Genomic DNA, 16,906 nt, shown 5'->3' with positions numbered 1-16,906 from the left:
CCCGGGAGGAGAGACTGTGCAGGCAATGTGACCAGGGGGTCCTGGAGGATAAGGCCCACTTCCTGCTTCACTGCAGCAAATACACACCTGTGAGGACTGTCCACTTCCAGAGACTCTCTGACCACATTCAGTATTTCATTTCCACAGATGAGGAGAGGAAACTATACATCCTACTGGGGGAAGGAGGAAACAACCATGCAAATAGCTGCCCGATATGTCACAGCCTGCCACCAACTGAGAGGAACATGATACCACATGGACTGTATACCACCAATACCCCTCTATGGACTGTATATCCCAACCCCCTATACTGTCCCTTACATCCTCCACACTGCTACGGACTATATACCCCAACCCCCTATACCCCTCCCTTACTCCCACAACCCTCTCCCCATGTTAATGCTTTGCTTTGTTTTGCCAATGCTAATTTTATTTGGTCCTGCCAATAAAGCTTTTTTCGGATTTGGATTTTGAAATTGCATATGGGCCATTGAGCTCAAACTTTGGAATGAACGTCTGTGAAATCTGTGTCTTCATTTTTGCCACATTGCTCCATTGTTCTCCTAATGACAATGGTATGAACATACAGTATGTTCTGTATAATACTGGTATTCCATTTTATATTTCTTGTTTTATATGCTTATTTGCTAATGTATGATGACATGCTTCTCATTGTAACATTGATTACTTATATTCTCATTCCAGGGCAGCCAGTGGTGCGGAGGATTCAGCAGAATGGTAGATATATTGTACTGGAGGTTGGTGGCTTTTATACAGCAGATCTGAAGGTGACCTGGGGACGAGGGGAAAATCAACATGGCCCATACTACCAAATACCCCAGGAACGCATCCAGAACACCACATCAGGGGATGGTGACAGCAGCTACACTCTAACCAGTACATGTGAGGCTATGGAAATTACTGGTCACTTCAACCCAAATAATGCATATTTTAAAGCTGTTGTAGAACACGGAGCTCTGAAGTCTCCAATAGATACTGTCTTCCTACGCTCTAGAGGTAATGTGTGATATATTTCTCTACTTCTGTTTCGCAAAAAAAACATTTCACTCAAGACTTGGTTATGCAGAACAAATGGGTACATGCAAAAAGGGCGCCCAGAAATGTGGCTGCTGGAAATAATTGGTAAATTTACTAATATTCTGCTCTTATGCAAAAATTTTGATAGAAAAATAGCGGTAAATATTATTTATATTCTATTACTAACCCTAACCCTATTCTCACATAGAACTCTCCCTCTACTGAAGACTAACCCCCCTGTCCTTACCCTAAATACCCCCCTGAAAATGTCTAACCCTAACCAGCCCACTCCGATTCCATACCCACCTCCCTGTCTGATGCCTAAGCCTAACCCTAACCATCCCCCCTGCCGATGCCTAACAATAACCAGCCCCTCTGCCAATGCCTAACCCTTACCAGCCTCCCTGCCGATGCCTAACCCTAACCAGGCCCCCTGCCGATGCCTGACCCTAACCAGCCCTTTGCCGATGCCTAACCCTAACCAGCCCCCCTGCCGATGCTTAACCCTAACCAGCCCCCCTGCTGATGCCTAACCCTAACCAGCCTCTCTGCCGATGCCTAACCATAACCAGCCCCTCTGCCGATGCCTAACCCTAACCAGCCCCCCTGCCAATGCCTAACCCTAACCAGCCTCTCTGCCGATGCTTACCCTAACCAGCCCCCCTGCTAACCCTAACCCAGCCCCCCTGCCGATGCTTAACCCTAACCCTAACAGCCCCTCTGCTGATGCCTAACCCTTACCCTAGCCAGCCTCCCTGCCGATGCCTAACCCTAACCAGCCGCCCCTGCAAATGCCTAACCAGCCCCCCTGCCTATGCCTAACCCTAACCAGCCCCCCTGCCTATGCCTAACCCTAACCAGCCTCCCTGCCGATGCTTAACCCTATCCAGCCCCCCTGCTAACCCTAACCCAGCCCCCCTGCCGATGCTTAACCCTAACCAGCCCCTCTGCTGATGCCTAACCCTAACCAGCCTCTCTGCCGATGCTTAACCCTAACCCTAACCAGCCCCTCTGCTGATGCCTAACCCTAATCAGCCTCTCTGCCGATTCTTAACCCTAACCAGCCCCCCTGCTAACCCTAACCCAGCCCCCCTGACGATGCTTAACCCTAACCCTAATCAGCCTCCCTGCCGATGCCTAACCCTAACCAGCCCCCCCTGCCAATGCCTAACCAGCCCCCCTGCCTATGCTAACCCTAACCAGCCCCCCTGCCTATGCCTAACCCTAACCGGCCCCCCCTGCCTATGCCTAACCCTAACCAGTCTCCCTGCCGATGCCTAACCCTAACCAGCCCCCCCTGCCAATGCCTAACCAGCCCCCTGCCTATGCCTAACCCTAACCAGCCCCCCTGCCTATGCCTAATCCTAACCAGCCCCCCTGCAGATGCCTAACCCTAACCAGCCTCCCTGCCAATGACTAACCCTAACCAGCCTCCCTGCCGATGCCTAACCCTAACCAGTCCCCCTGCTGATGCCTAACCCTAACCAGCCCCTCTGCCGATGCCTAACCCTAACCATCCCCCCTGCTGGTGCCTAACCCTAACCAGCCCCTCTGTCGATGCCTAACCCTACCCAGCCCCCCTGCTGATGCCTAACCAGCCCCCCTGCCGATGCTTAACCCTAACCAGCCCCTCTGCTGATGCCTAACCCTAACCAGCCTCTCTGCCGATGCTTAACCCTAACCCTAACCAGCCCCTCTGCTGATGCCTAACCCTAACCAGCCTCTCTGCCGATGCTTAACCCTAACCAGCCCCCCCTGCTAACCCTAACCCAGCCCCTCTGCCGATGCTTAACCCTAACCAGCCCCTCGACCGATGCCTAACCCTTACCCTAGCCAGCCTCCCTGCCGATGCCTAACCCTAACCAGCCCCCCCTGTCAATGCCTAACCAGCCCCCCTGCCTATGCCTAACCCTAACCAGCCCCCCTGCCTATGCCTAACCCTAACCAGCCCTCCTGCCTATGCCTAACCCTAACCAGCCTCCCTGCCGATGCCTAACCCTAACCAGCCCCCCCTGCCAATGCCTAACCAGCCCCCCTGCCGATGCCTAACCCTAACCAGCCCCCCTGCCGATGCCTAACCCTAACCAGCCTCCCTGCCAATGACTAATCCTAAGCAGCCTCCCTGCCGATGCCTAACCCTAACCAGTCCCCCTGCTGATGCCTAACCCTAACCAGTCCCCCAGCTGAAGCCTAACCCTAACCAGTCCCCCTGCTAATGCCTAACCCTAACCAGCCCCTCTGCCGATGCCTAACCCTAACCAGCCTCCCTGCTGATGCCAAACCCTAACCAGCCCCCCTGCCAATGCTTTACCCTAACCAGCCTCCCTGCTGATGCCTAACCCCAACCAGCCTCCCTGCTGATGCCTAACCCCAACCAGCCTCCCTGCTGATGCCTAAACCTAACCAGCCCCCCTGCCAATGTCTAACCAACCCCCCTGCCTATGCCTAACCCTAACCAGCCCCCCTGCCTATGCCTAACCCTAACCAGCCCTCCTGCCTATGCCTAACCCTAATCAGCCCCCCTGCCTATGCCTAACCCTAACCAGCCCCCCTGCCTATGCCTAACCAGCCCTCCTGCCTATGCCTAACCCTAACCAGCCCCCCTGCCGATTCCTAATCCTAACCAGCCCCCCTGCCGATGCCTAACATTTACCAGCCTCCCTGCCGATGCCTAACCTTAACCAGCCTCCCTGCCAGTGCCGTACCCTAACCAGCCTCCCTGACGATTCCTAATCCTAACCAGCCCCCCTGCCAGTGCCGTACCCTAACCAGCCCCCCTGCCGATGACTAACCCTAACCATCCCCCCTGCCGATGCCTAACCCTAACCAGCCTCCCTGCCGATGACTAACCCTAACCAGCCCCCCCTGCTGTTGCCTAACCAGCCTCCCTGCCGATGCCTAACCCCAACTAGCCTCCCTGCTGATGCATAACCCAAACCAGTCCCTCTGCCTGATGCCTAATCCTAACCAGCCCCCTGCTGATGCCAAAGCTTTAACAAATAGTGGCTAAGTGGGCGCCAGGTCTACGGCTCTCTGCCTGGCACCCACTTAGCCACTATTTACATGATCTTACTGATTCACCTGATCTTACTGACTGTAACCCGATGCCTAACCCTAACCAGCCCCCCTGCCGATGCCTAACCCTAACCAGCCTCCCTGCCGATGACTAACCCTAACCAGCCCCCCCTGCCAATGCCTAACCAGCCCCCCTGCCTATGCCTAACCCTAACCAGCCCCCCTGCAGATGCCTAACCCTAACCAGCCTTCCTGCCAATGACTAACCCTAACCAGCCTCCCTGCCGATGCCTAACCCTAACCAGTCCCCCTGCTGATGCCCAATCCTAACCAGTCCCCCTGCCGATGCCGAACCCTAACCAGCCCCTCTGCCGATGCCTAATCCTAACCAGTCCCCCTGCTGATGCCTAACCCTAACCAGTCCCCCTGCTGATGCCTAACCCTAACCAGCCCCTCTGCCGATGCCTAACCCTAACCAGCCCCCCTGCCAATGCTTTACCCTAACCAGCCCCACTGCTGATGCCTAACCATCCCCCCTGCTGGTGCCTAACCCTAACCAGCCCCTCTGTCGATGCCTAACCCTACCCAGCCCCCCTGCTGATGCCTAACCAGCCCCCCTGCCGATGCTTAACCCTCACCCTAACCAGCCCATCTGCTGATGCCTAACCCTAACCAGCCTCTCTGCCGATGCTTAACCCTGACCCTAACCAGCCTCTCTGCTGATGCCTAACCCTAACCAGCCTCTCTGCCGATGCTTAACCCTAACCAGCCCCCCTGCTAACCCTAACCCAGCCCCCCTGCCAATGCTTAACCCTAACCCTAGCCAGCCCCTCTGCTGATGCCTAACCCTAACCAGCCTCCCTGCCGATGCTTAACCCTAACCCTAACCAGCCCCTCTGCTGATGCCTAATCCTAACCCGCCTCTCTGCCGATGCTTAACCCTAACCAGCCCCCCTGCTAACCCTAACCCAGCCCCCCTGCCGATGCTTAACCCTAACTCTAACCAGCCCCTCGACCAATGCCTAACCCTTACCCTAGCCAGTCTCCCTGCCGATGCCTAACCAGCCCCCCCTGCCAATGCCTAACCAGCCTCCCTGCCTATGCCTAACCCTAACCAGCCCCCCTGCCTATGCCTAACCAGCCCTCCTGCCTATGCCTAACCATAACCAGCCTCCCTGCCGATGCCGAACCCTAACCAGCCCCCCCTGCCAATGCCTAACCAGCCCCCCTGCCGATGCCTAACCCTAACCAGCCATCCTGCCTATGCCTAACCCTAACCAGCCTCCCTGCCGATGCCTAACCCTAACCAGCCTCCCTGCCAATGCCTAACCAGCCTCCCTGCCGATGCCTAACCCTAACCAGCCCCCTGCCGATGCCAAAGCTTTAACAAATAGTGGCTAAGTGGGCGCCAGGTCTACGGCTCTCTGCCTGGCACCCACTTAGCCGCTATTTACATCACCTGATCTTACTGACTGTAAGTGTTTTAACTTTTATACGCTAATAAACTCCTGAATTGCAGTGCCAGCCTTGCTCTCTCTCCTTCCTGAATTAAAAAAAAATCCACTCATGCCTAACCCTAAAAAACTCCCCTTATTGATGCTTAGATGGACTGGGTATCCTGGGTGTGCCAGCAGTGCAGCACCAGCAGCAATTGTGGCCGGTGGAAGAAGCTGGAAAGTAAGGTCTTGACAAGCTCAGTTAATCTGTCTTGGAAGTTGGATCTCCTAAAACTAGCATGGCACCTTGTAAGCCAGTACAACAGCATTGAGGGCAACATAGAGGACAGGAACAGCAGAATAACTGGGGTGTAGCAAGAGTAGCAGCTAGAGAAAACTGGAGCAGGAGCAATACCTTCCCTCAGGGCCGGGCCAAGGCAGAGGCAAGAGAGGCTCCAGCCTCAGGGCGCAGTGTAGGAGGGGGCACACAACTCACTCAACTATCATTCCCCCATTGTGTTTGAAGCAGAGAGAAATAAGAAAAGGGGATACATGGCACTGACTGCAAGCCAGATAACTAGAGATTAAGGAGTTGGGGGGGGGGGGGGGGGGGTTGGGGGCCCTGCAGAGCCTCTTAGTCTAATAGCAATCAGTGTGTGATGGCAGGGGTGGGAGGGATGGGGGGGGGGGGGGGCGCACTTTGGTGTCTCAGACTTGGGTTCTGGAAGAAATTGTCCTGGCTCTGACTTCCCTACCCTCTCAAAAACCTGAATGTATAAAAGCCTGAACTGTAGAAACCAATCAGCCAGCAGGACAAGCGGTACACAAGAGAGCAGCAATGCAAGGCAGGGCAACAAGCAGTATTTTGAATACAGTATTCCTGATCTGTTTCTCCATCACCAAAAGGGTAAATTGGTTTACCAGTTGGACAGGTTGGAAGACAAAAAGGCGATCAGGCAAACAGGTGGGCAGAATAAGTAAATATCTGTTGCCAAGTATGAGACCTGAGTTGGGGACACACTGGCAAAAAGGGGCAATATGCTTGTGGTGGCAAGAGATTGAAGGGCAGAGATCCACCATCAGAAGCACACCGAAGGTTATTCAAGTGCTGGCTGGTCCATTCTGCAGGTTCTGAGTTGCGGGAAGTATTCTGGCAGCTGGAAAAGATAGAGCCCCCTGCAGTGGTGAAACCGGCAGGAGTAAAGGTGGCCACACACCATACAATTTTTAAAATATCTGTTCAATTTAAGAATAGCAATCAATTTTTCTGACATAACATTTCAAAAATATGACCAATGTACCACACACGTATGGTCAATTTTTCTCCAATTATGATAAAACTGATTGGAAACTCTGACAAAATTGCTAGGGTGTGTATATTAATAAATTCACAATCTAACACACACCATACAATCTTTAGAAAGATTGAAGAAAAATATCTGGCATTCCGGATCGATAAAAAATCGAAGAAAACGGGAAATCCGATAGGATTTTTCAGTCGAATGAAAACAAAAAGCCTTCGATCTTTTCTGGAGATCCGATCATTTTTATCGAATTACTGTAAAATCTGATAATTTTATTGTATCGTGTGTGGCCACCTTTAGGGCTGGTTCAGACGGGCGTTTTTGTGGCGTTTAACGCAGCGTTTCAGACGCAGCGTTTTTTGGGATCTACTGCCATCCCATGCAAGTGAATGGGAGCGTTTAGAGCTGGCTTTTGCAGGCTTTTATGAAAGCCTGGCAGTAGATCCCAGCGTTGCGTCTAGTCTCAAAAGCAACATGCTGCTTTCAGAGGCAGTAAACGCGAGGAAACAATAGCAGAGACCAGAACTGCTAGCCTTCAACGCTTTTCAAAAGCTTTCAAAAGCTAGCTTTTAAACGCTGGCGTTTAAACGCTGGCGTTTGAACGCAATGCCAAGCAAAAGCTCAGCAGACGCCCATGTGAACCAGCCCTTAGAGAGACAGACCCTGCAGATCAGGAGCCAAATCTCATCTCACATTCCCTGCACTTGCCCATATATCTTTTGGGGTTATTAGAGATGTATTTGCAGTTTTGCATGGGTGGGAGAGCCTCACCAATGATGCATTTACTCAATCTAAGCTGAGAGAAACAATGTCTACAAGAGCCTTAAACCCACACTACAATTGGGATCATCCATACCATGATTCAGGACATGGTCATTAGTGAAATAAAACTCAATAAAGAAGCAGCTATGTCATTAACATGAATAATTAAATCACTGGAAAAGATCCACCATGACTCAAAATGGCAGACCAATAGATATGTTCATATGGAGAAATGTTCTAGGAGCAACACGTTGTCTTTAAATGTTACAATCTTTAAATGTCAACTTTAATCATCAAATCTTCAAAAGACAATACAGCAATAAAAATGGTATACTTATCAGCACAAGCAGATCAAAAAGGAGATGTGGAGGAAAGTCAACAGTTGGGTCACCCTGCAATATGGGCTTTTTCAAGACTGTTAACCCCTGTTTGAACGTAGACTTGTTATATACTAAAATACCCACTCTAACCTTCAGCTGACATCCGATAACATTATGCAGACCTTAATGGTGAATGTGTGCTCCTGTGTCAAACAACGGCCGGCCGACACGTAATTCAAGAAATACTACCTCGCTGTGATATGTTGCCAGTCTAATCATATGTTCGCCGGTTACCAATAAGCCTGTGTGTTCCCAATAAGCGCACAGAGGCTTATTGGTAACCGGCAAACATGTGCCTTACAGGATAATTTCAAGAGAGCAGAGACGCCAGTAGAGTAAAAGTCACTAAAAACCTTAAAATATGCTCAGGAGGCAGTGGTGGACTTACCTCCAAGAAGCCGACATGATAACTGTCAATTCAAAAAAAATTATAATAAATGTATTGATTATCCCCCAATAGATGCAACACGTTTCGCAGGCGTGGCCTGCTTCATCAGGCAATAAGAGGGGGATAAACAGTATCTTGTCAGTAGCACAAATAGCGCCTCTGTACAGAGGTAACAGCAATAGGCACACATAACCTCAAGTGATAAAACAGGCTGCAGGACAGTGTAGACTTTCACCTCTTCCAGCACCAGGGGCACCCCAAAGGAAGAGAACTCATCCTGTTGTATTGACAACTGGTCAATCGATTGTGTGGTTACAACAGGATTTGCACTACTGTCCTTCAGAGGTACATCCTTCAAGCTTGCTTGTACACTGCTCCCTGGAGTCTCAGTACCGCACCAGATAGCAGACCACCAAGGCTATAAGTAGTTCAACAGATCTCTGGATGGTTGTGGCCGGGTTACAGAACACAAATTCTCAGTAATATATCTCCTTCACTTCTTGTGCACTTAATCCCTTCAATCCTGCCGGGAGAGAGCAGTGGCGTAGCAATAGGGAAAGCAGAGGTTGCAACTGCAATGGGGCCCATGGACCAGGGAGGCTCATCAAGCGCCCTCCTGTATAGCTCTTCACTGGATCTATGCTGGTAACGATCACCTCTATATGTGTTTTGAATAATGGTAATCATTAGCAAACTGCCTCGGCGCGCAGCACTGAGCGCTGGGCGCCCCATAGCAACAATGCTATGCTGCGCGTAGCAGTAATTTGGGGCTCCGGCGTCTGCCAGACCCCGAATTACATCTCCCTCCAAGTTGCGACAACTCGGAGGGGGAATAGTATTTAACACCGCCTCGGAGTTTAGCGGCAGCGGTGAGAGACGTCATTCTGGTCTCTCTGCGCCGAACTGAGCGGCGCCATAACAATATATACTCAGCAAACCTATCTTCCTTCTTTGACCTTTACAACACTGCAGCTTTTTTGGACAAATTTGGAGCTACATGTCAAATGCTTTAGAGGGGCCCAATGTAAAACTTGCACTGGGGCCCCTAGCTACTTAGCTACACCACTGAGCATAAGATTTATGTATACCTGGACTCTGGATGTCTTTATGGCATAAAGGGTAGCTGTATATTCTCCTCTAAGGCAATACCTTGACTTTGTCTCTGTGAAATCTAATTTATCAGATATTCCCACTTCCTGTCTATGGACTTGTTGCCAGATAACAAACAGGAAGTAGTAATATCTGAGAAATGGGACTTCACAGAAACAGTGTGAAAGTATGTAGCTGATCATGCTTCAGAGGAAAATTTACAAATACCTTTTATTGAGTAAAAAGGAATCAGGTATACTTGTAGAAGTGCCGAGAGGCGCCCCGAGTGCGGCTAATAGACTACAGCGGCACTTTTATTTTGCCCGAGGAAGTGGGCATAGTCCCACAAAACGCGTTGCCTGTGCTTAATTTTCTATTAAATTTTCTTACCTAAAGTGAGTTTGTCGTCTATGAGGTAAGCCACCTCGTTCTTTTCCTTTTATTGATTTTAGAGAGTTTTATATACATTGGGCGCCTCTTTACCCTCAATTGTGTCTTACTCCCCCTGCCCCCTAGGGAGGGGAGTCTTGCGCACCTGATCCAGGGGGGAATTCCACTACCTATGGTACCCAAGGTGCGTATGTTTTTTGCTAAGAAAGCGACTGAATCCAGGGCTGCTGGTGTACCTACGTGAGTGGAGTCGGGTTTAAGATACTCCAAGTGCCTGAAGTGGTCGGTTGCGCCTCATGCAACCCACCTTTGTGAGTATTTTTATAAAACTATTTTTTGGAATACTCATCACTTGTGACATGCTGCATCATTTCGGCTCCCGTTGTCTTTGTGCTTTTTCCTCTCCAGTATTGTATACTTGTAGAAGTGTCTCTAATGCAGCAAAATAACCACATAATGTTTCATATTTCATAATTCATGATTTCAGCCTATGGTTTATCTGAAGGTGAGGAAGGACAATATGTTTATTTCATTAGGTGACCTATGCATCCGTTTTTAGAAATATCAGTCTATTTTTAGCCATGAAGATTTTTTACACAGATTTCTATGCACATGTGACCATATGTGAGGTTTTCTGCTCATTCAAACAATCTAATTGTTTTCTTTCACCTAGGAAAATATTACAAAATAACAGAAAATGGAAAAGAACAATTAGAAAGTCTACGATAATGGCCGTGAATCAGAAGGAGCTGCAAATGTACAGCCTTCAAAAACAGAAGGCGGAGCCCGAAACCTTGGAAAGGGTACAGCACAGGAAAATGCAACCAGCTCAAGAGCGGACATTGTAAGCAGTGTCACTGGGATAGTATAGAAATAAAGGCGGATTTCAGCTATTGAACAGTCACCAAATGGTCATTACAGCTAGTATATCAACGCTGGGGCTCTTGATTCAAAATCCTTCAGGACTCTTAGGACGCCAGTATATGAAGCCACTGTGCTACCAGTATCTATTTGAATTGTCTGTGAAAGTTCCCTTGCCTTGTGTGGGGGCAAGCATACCTTGAATTCCTATGATTCATATGTTTGAGGAATGTGTTATTCTGTACCATGTTGTAAACTTAAATAATACATTTTTTTTAAAACGTAAAACCCTTCAGGGCCACCGCTGTTCACTGTACAGAAAAGGTACATTTGTATATAAGTGCAATCCATAATCATAGCTCCTAACTGTCCCTCTTTTGGAGGGACAGTCCCTCTTTGGGAGCCCTGTCCCTCTGTTCCTCTTTCCTCCTCATGTGTCCCTCTTTCAGGACTTTGTCCCTCTTTCTATGTAAATATATATATTTCTCTACTAAAAAATGTGTTTGACACCAAACTTTATTCCCATTCTTTAAATTGATACATTACTAATTTTAAAATGTTAATATGAAGGAACCAGTGTGGTTTGAATTATAAAACAAGATATTTTTCTTATGAAATCTTTACGGTATGTGGGACTAGGGGTTTGACGGGGGCTTGGTCAGGGGTGTGGCAGGGGCGTGGCTTAAGTGTCCCTCTTTCTCATCTCAAAAAGGTTGGAAGGTATGCCATATACAGTGACTAAATAGTATATAGAGTGGATTTTGCCTTTTTAATGTATTGTAGGGGGGCCCCAGGCACACTGGGGTCTGACAGTTCAGATAAGAGACAGCAGACGTTCAAGTTTTATAAAAGAAAGGCTCCTGCCTGGTTTATTAAATCAAAAATAAACAGCAAACAAAAATACTGGCTCGGCTGAGCAACTATCTATCTCACTACAATATCCCTAACTTACAATGCAACTTACAACACAGTTCAAGTAAGCAGCTTTTCTTTACCAGAATCCTCTAGGCGAGCTCTGTTCCCTCCAGTGTCCAGGAACACTCTGATCTACTTCCTGGTTTATCTAACTCAGCTTTATACACAGGACTGAACCACACCCTGTTCAGGGTAATACCTGGACTGGGTCAGGTGGCCAGGGAACCCTCCCACTCTTTCACTGGCCAGCTCCGGGACCCAATATCCAGCTCTTGAAAGAGCCAGAAACACAGATCAAGCTGCATTTTTTTCCCCGGACCTTTATTGTGCACGATACCTGAAACCAGGTGCAACATACACATCATCTAGGATGACTCTCTGCCAAACCAGTGACACCCTGTCACAGTATGTTGTTAAAAAATAAAATGATACAAAACCAACACAAGTCTCTTTGATATGAATAATGAATGACACAGGAAAATAATCACTGTATATCCTTACAGACATCACAGAGTTATAAACTAAAATTTAAGTCCAGTGAATGACATGTTGTTACATTGAGCCATTTGGAGTAGCAGTTGGTTCACTATTACTGTCCAGAACATAATTTCTTCCTCATGGTTTCTTCATACTGTATAAGTGTGAATGTCCTTCTGAGCTCTCTGACTATTATTCAGCCTGTTGGAGGCTCACACAGAAGTGCTCAGAGACACACCCACTGGATCCATCTGAAAATGGCGCCTGTGAATAATGGCGCACGGTGTTGCCGCTAATCCGTTTGTCGCTTATCGCTATTTAACGTTAAAGCCTTATCTTTATTTAGCTCTGTTTATTTTATTGAAAATTAGCGTTGACACAGAACCCTCTCTGTACCTAACCCTAAGACCTTCCTGGTGGTGCCTAACCCTAACCACCCCCCTGGAGGTACCTAACCTTAACCACCCCCCTGGTGGTGCCTAACCTTAACCACCCCCCCGGTGGTGCCTAACCCTAACCACCCCTCTGGTGGTGCCTAACCCTAAGACCCCCCTGGTGGTGCCTAAACCTAACCACCCCCCTAGTGGTGGCTAACCCTAACCACCCCCCTGGTGGTGTCTAACCCTAAGACTCCCCTGGTGGTGTCTAACCCTAAGACCCCCCTGGTGGTGCCTAACCCTAACCACCCCCCTGGTGGTGCCTAACCCTAAGACCCCCCCTGGTGGTGCCTAACCCTAAGACCCCCCTGGTGGGGCCTAACCCTAACCACCCCCCTGGTGGTGCCTAACCCTAAGACCTCCCTGGTGGTGCCTAACCCTAAATCTCCCCTGGTGGTGCCTAACCCTAACCTTGACAGTGTTACATTAAATCCATTCAACATTTTGCAGGTAAATAATGTCAGCAGTTTGGCTTATGTAGGGCGCAATTGATAAATAACGTTACTGTGTGCCGTTTTTCTTCTTTTTTTCCCTGGGAGAGGGAGGTGGTGGGCCCCCCAAAGCCTCTAGGCCCCCTGCGATAGCAGGGGTTGCAGGGGTGATTGCTACGCCCATGTCTGTATCTTGAGGTCTACCCGGAAGCCATGAGGCTCAGCGTTGCGTTCCACGCTACCTGAGGGAGGTGTCGTAAGTGACGATGGCCTTTCTTTATAAAGACTTCATGTTTAATTGTGTTTTGTGCATGTTTCTGCCTCTGAAGAAGCAGGTTTAGCCTGCGAAACAGCTGTCAGGCACTTGATACCTCCACTGTCCTGTACCATTGTGTATACTCAACTGGATTAAAGGGTTTTGCCCCGCTGCATTTCTTGTTTCTCCACTGCAATCGTCTATTGGATGAGCGCGCTCCTCGGTCCCGCTGCGGTTGATCCGCCCTGCTGCATTGTGGTGCCGGGAACTGTTTCTTTTCCTTCCCCATGCTTCTTCACTCCCTCTGATAAATGGGTCCATCCTTCAGATCAGATGTTTTTGTGGCCACACTTGTTTTGTGACTCATATAAGATGGGACCCCAGGCTGTGAGGAGCACCAGGGGTAGCCAAGGGAAAGGGTTGTGACCATTGGGGGCCCCATCACAGTTTTGCTGTGGGGCCCCATGAGTTGTAGTGATGCCTGTGGGTGTGGGTGTGCGTGTGGGGGGGGAGGGGGCGGTAGGCTCAAGAGATCAAGCTGTCAGTTTTTCGTTTTTTCTAGGAACAGACCCTTTTTGGGAAGTTAATCCACTACCCCTCTTTTACCTCTTTTTGGCCCAGTGGAAAATTCTGTATAGAGAAATGTATTTACCTACTAAAAATAATGCTTAAAGAGACCCTGTAATGAAAAGAAACTCCTCTCGGGGATACTTACCTCGGGAGGGGGAAGCTTCAGGGTCCCAATGAGGCTTCCCCATCCTCTGCAGCTTGGGGGAATCCAGCGCTGGCTCCCCGAAAGTCTCTGGACAGATCCTGACAAGACAGCGCAGGCACGAGTAATATTTATCTCTCCATGATCCTGCGCAGGTGCACTAGTGGCTCTTCGTTCGGCTAAGGTGGAAATTGCCGAACCTGATCGTTTCCGCTCTACTGCGCAAGCACAAAGGACTCACACCTGTGCAGTAGAGCAGATACAATCGGGTTTGGCTATTTCCGCCTTAACCCGAATGGAAATCCGCTAGTACACCTGCGCAGGATCGCGGTAGGTAAATATTTACCTCGCCTTGTTTGGTCGCCAAATCAGTAGATGTATGGCCAACTGAAAGTGAACCAGAGACGAAGCACCCTCATGTATTTTACCATATAGATCAGTGGGAACATTAGAGAAAACACCTACCCTGCTCTCTGTTTCATTCTTCACTGCTCAGATTGCTTCTTATCAGCCCTGATAAATTCCCCGACTGAGCATTCAGTCTGGCTTTGCTCAGGAATTTTTATAGCTGAGTTTGTGTTCTCTGGTGTCTTTTCAAGTCATTATAGCAGAGCCGGACTGAATGCTCAGTTGGGGATTTTATCAGGGCTGGTAACAACAAGCAGGCTGAGCAGTGAAGAATGAAACAGAGAGCAGGGTAGGTTTTTTCTCTAATGTTCCCACTGACATATATGGTAAAATACATGAGGGTGCTTCATCTCTGGTTCACTTTAATGTATTGTCTTCAGGTATGATGTGCTTTAATTTTATGTCCAGTCCTTAAAGAGACACTGGAGCGAAAAATAAATTATGATATTATGATTTGTATGTGTAGCACAGCTAAGAAAAAAAAACATTAAGATCAGATACATCAGTGTAATTGTTTCCAGTACAGGAAGAGTTGAGAAACTTCAGTTGTTATCTCTATGCAAACAAGCCATTAAGCTCTCCGACTAAGTTAGTCGTGGAGAGGGCTGTTATCTGACTTTTATTATCTCAACTGTAAGTGAACTGTTTACTTTTCCTCTGGCAGAGGAGAGGTCATTAGTTCACAGACTGCTCAGAAAGACTCATTTTGAATGCAGAGTGTTGTGTAATCTGCACATATTAGAGAATGATGCAATGCTAGAAAAAACACTATATACCTGAAAATAAAAGTATGAGAATATTTTCTTTGCTGCTAATCTTCTAGTAATTATCCGTAGTACACAACCAATTCACTATATCATATTTTTTTTTTTCGCTTCAGTGTCTCTTTAAGTGATTGCCTTGCTTATCTCAAATAGAGATTATTAACATAGAAGGACTGACAGGATTTGGGAGAATGAATAATGCCTTTTGCTTGTAAATTCTTAAAGGACTTATGAGGCGAATCTAATAAAAAAAAAGTTATTTACCTTATTGCAACAGCAGACCTCAGACCAGCCGGTTGGCGCCTCCCTTGTCATTTTCAGACTCTCTCCTATCTAAATCCACGCTTCATTACACGATCTGACCCTCCCTTGGGTCTCCTTATCTGATGGCGATTAGAATCGCTGCTTTAAAATTCAGATGCCTGCGTAGATTGCATAGCCGCTGTTGCGGCTGCGCAGGTTTCCAGCCCTGTCTGCGGGCCGTCCTAGCTCCTTGCATTCTGAGATACGTCATGTGGGCATCCCCACATGACCACCCACATGACTAAGTCATCTGCGCATCCCCACATGACCACCCACATGACTAAGTCATCTGCGCCTCCTGTAATCACGCTGGCACAGCGCTGCTACTGTATGCTGAGGGGGTGCAGCTGACGGTAACACAACTTAGTCATGTGGGTGGTCATGTGGGGATGCCCACATGACATATATCAATCTGCACAGAGCTAAGACGACCCACAGTCAGGGCTGGAAACCTGCGCAGCCGCAATATCGGCTAACAGGCATCTGAATTTTAAAGCAGCGATTCTAATCGCCATCAGATAAGGTGACCCAAGGGAGGGTCGGGTCGGGTCATGTAATGAAGCGTGGATTTAGATAGGAGAGAGCCTGAAAATGACAAGGGAGGCGCCGATCGTCAAGTCTGAGGTCTGCTGTTGCAATAAGGAAAATAACTTTTTTGATTAGATTCGCCTTGTAACTTGTCCTTTAAGTGTGTCCCTTGCAGGAGACGTGATAAAGACATAACTGGAGGCATGATGGGTAATCTTCTTCTCAAATATGTTTATACTACAACGCGTCCCTCTTTCATGTCTCCCCCCTTGGTGTGGCATGTGACCTGGCCTGGTGTGTAGTTCTGTAACGCTGCCAGCTGTACTACAACTGAACTGATTAATCAGTAACTTAAGGGTGAAGCATAGCAGGAGCAATTAGTGGACTCTCTGTGTACAGTTATACAGAAGTTTGAAGGTCAACAGTAATAAAGCTCGATAACATTCACTGAATGTATCATACAAAAAGGTAACACAAAGATTCACAGGACTGGATGCATCATTTCAAATATCATTTGTCTTTCCAGGAAAGAATGAGTCAAATTTCTCACAAAACGGAAAACAGGTAAAACAGTATCACAATTATAGTGGGCTTGATTCGCTAAGAGAAATAGCATGCCTTATCAGAGATAACATGCCTTATCAAAGTTAACACGCCTCATTAAAGTTAACATGCCTTATCAGAGTAGCATAGCAAGCGCTACGAACCCCCAGGGACTCGGGGCAGGACGAGTGGAGCTCTCGTCATTGTTATAAGTTTGTAGCGCTTGCTTTGCTACTCTGATAAGGCGTGTTAACTTTGATAAGGCATGCTATTTTTCTTAGTGAATCAAGCCCAGTATGTCTACATTCCAAGACTTCATTGAGGTTATACATTATAAGCCACACAAAGTATAGTAGTGAGACATGAATGAATTGAAGAGGAACTGTGACCAAGGATTAACCTCCCTGGCAGTCTATTAAAAACCATCAGGGGGCAGCGCAGGCGTTTTTTTTTTTTATATATCATGTAG

General features: G+C 48.2%; 1 gene segment (V, D, J or C); it reads left to right on the top strand.

The window, feature by feature from the left end:
* The window catches only part of LOC137524124 (tyrosine-protein phosphatase non-receptor type substrate 1-like), a 112,962-nt gene extending 101,655 nt beyond the window's left edge, over positions 1-11,307 (top strand). Inside the window, 2 exon segments of the C gene segment in view lie at positions 706-1,017; positions 10,476-11,307. Of these exon segments, the coding sequence occupies positions 706-1,017; positions 10,476-10,531 (368 nt within the window).
* The last annotated feature ends 5,599 nt before the right edge of the window (positions 11,308-16,906 follow it).

The sequence above is a fragment of the Hyperolius riggenbachi genome, chromosome 7, assembly GCF_040937935.1.
Source record: "Hyperolius riggenbachi isolate aHypRig1 chromosome 7, aHypRig1.pri, whole genome shotgun sequence".
Taxonomy (NCBI): Eukaryota; Metazoa; Chordata; class Amphibia; order Anura; family Hyperoliidae; genus Hyperolius; species Hyperolius riggenbachi.
Note: the sequence above shows the minus strand (reverse complement) of the source record. Positions and strands in the feature narration are given on the sequence as shown.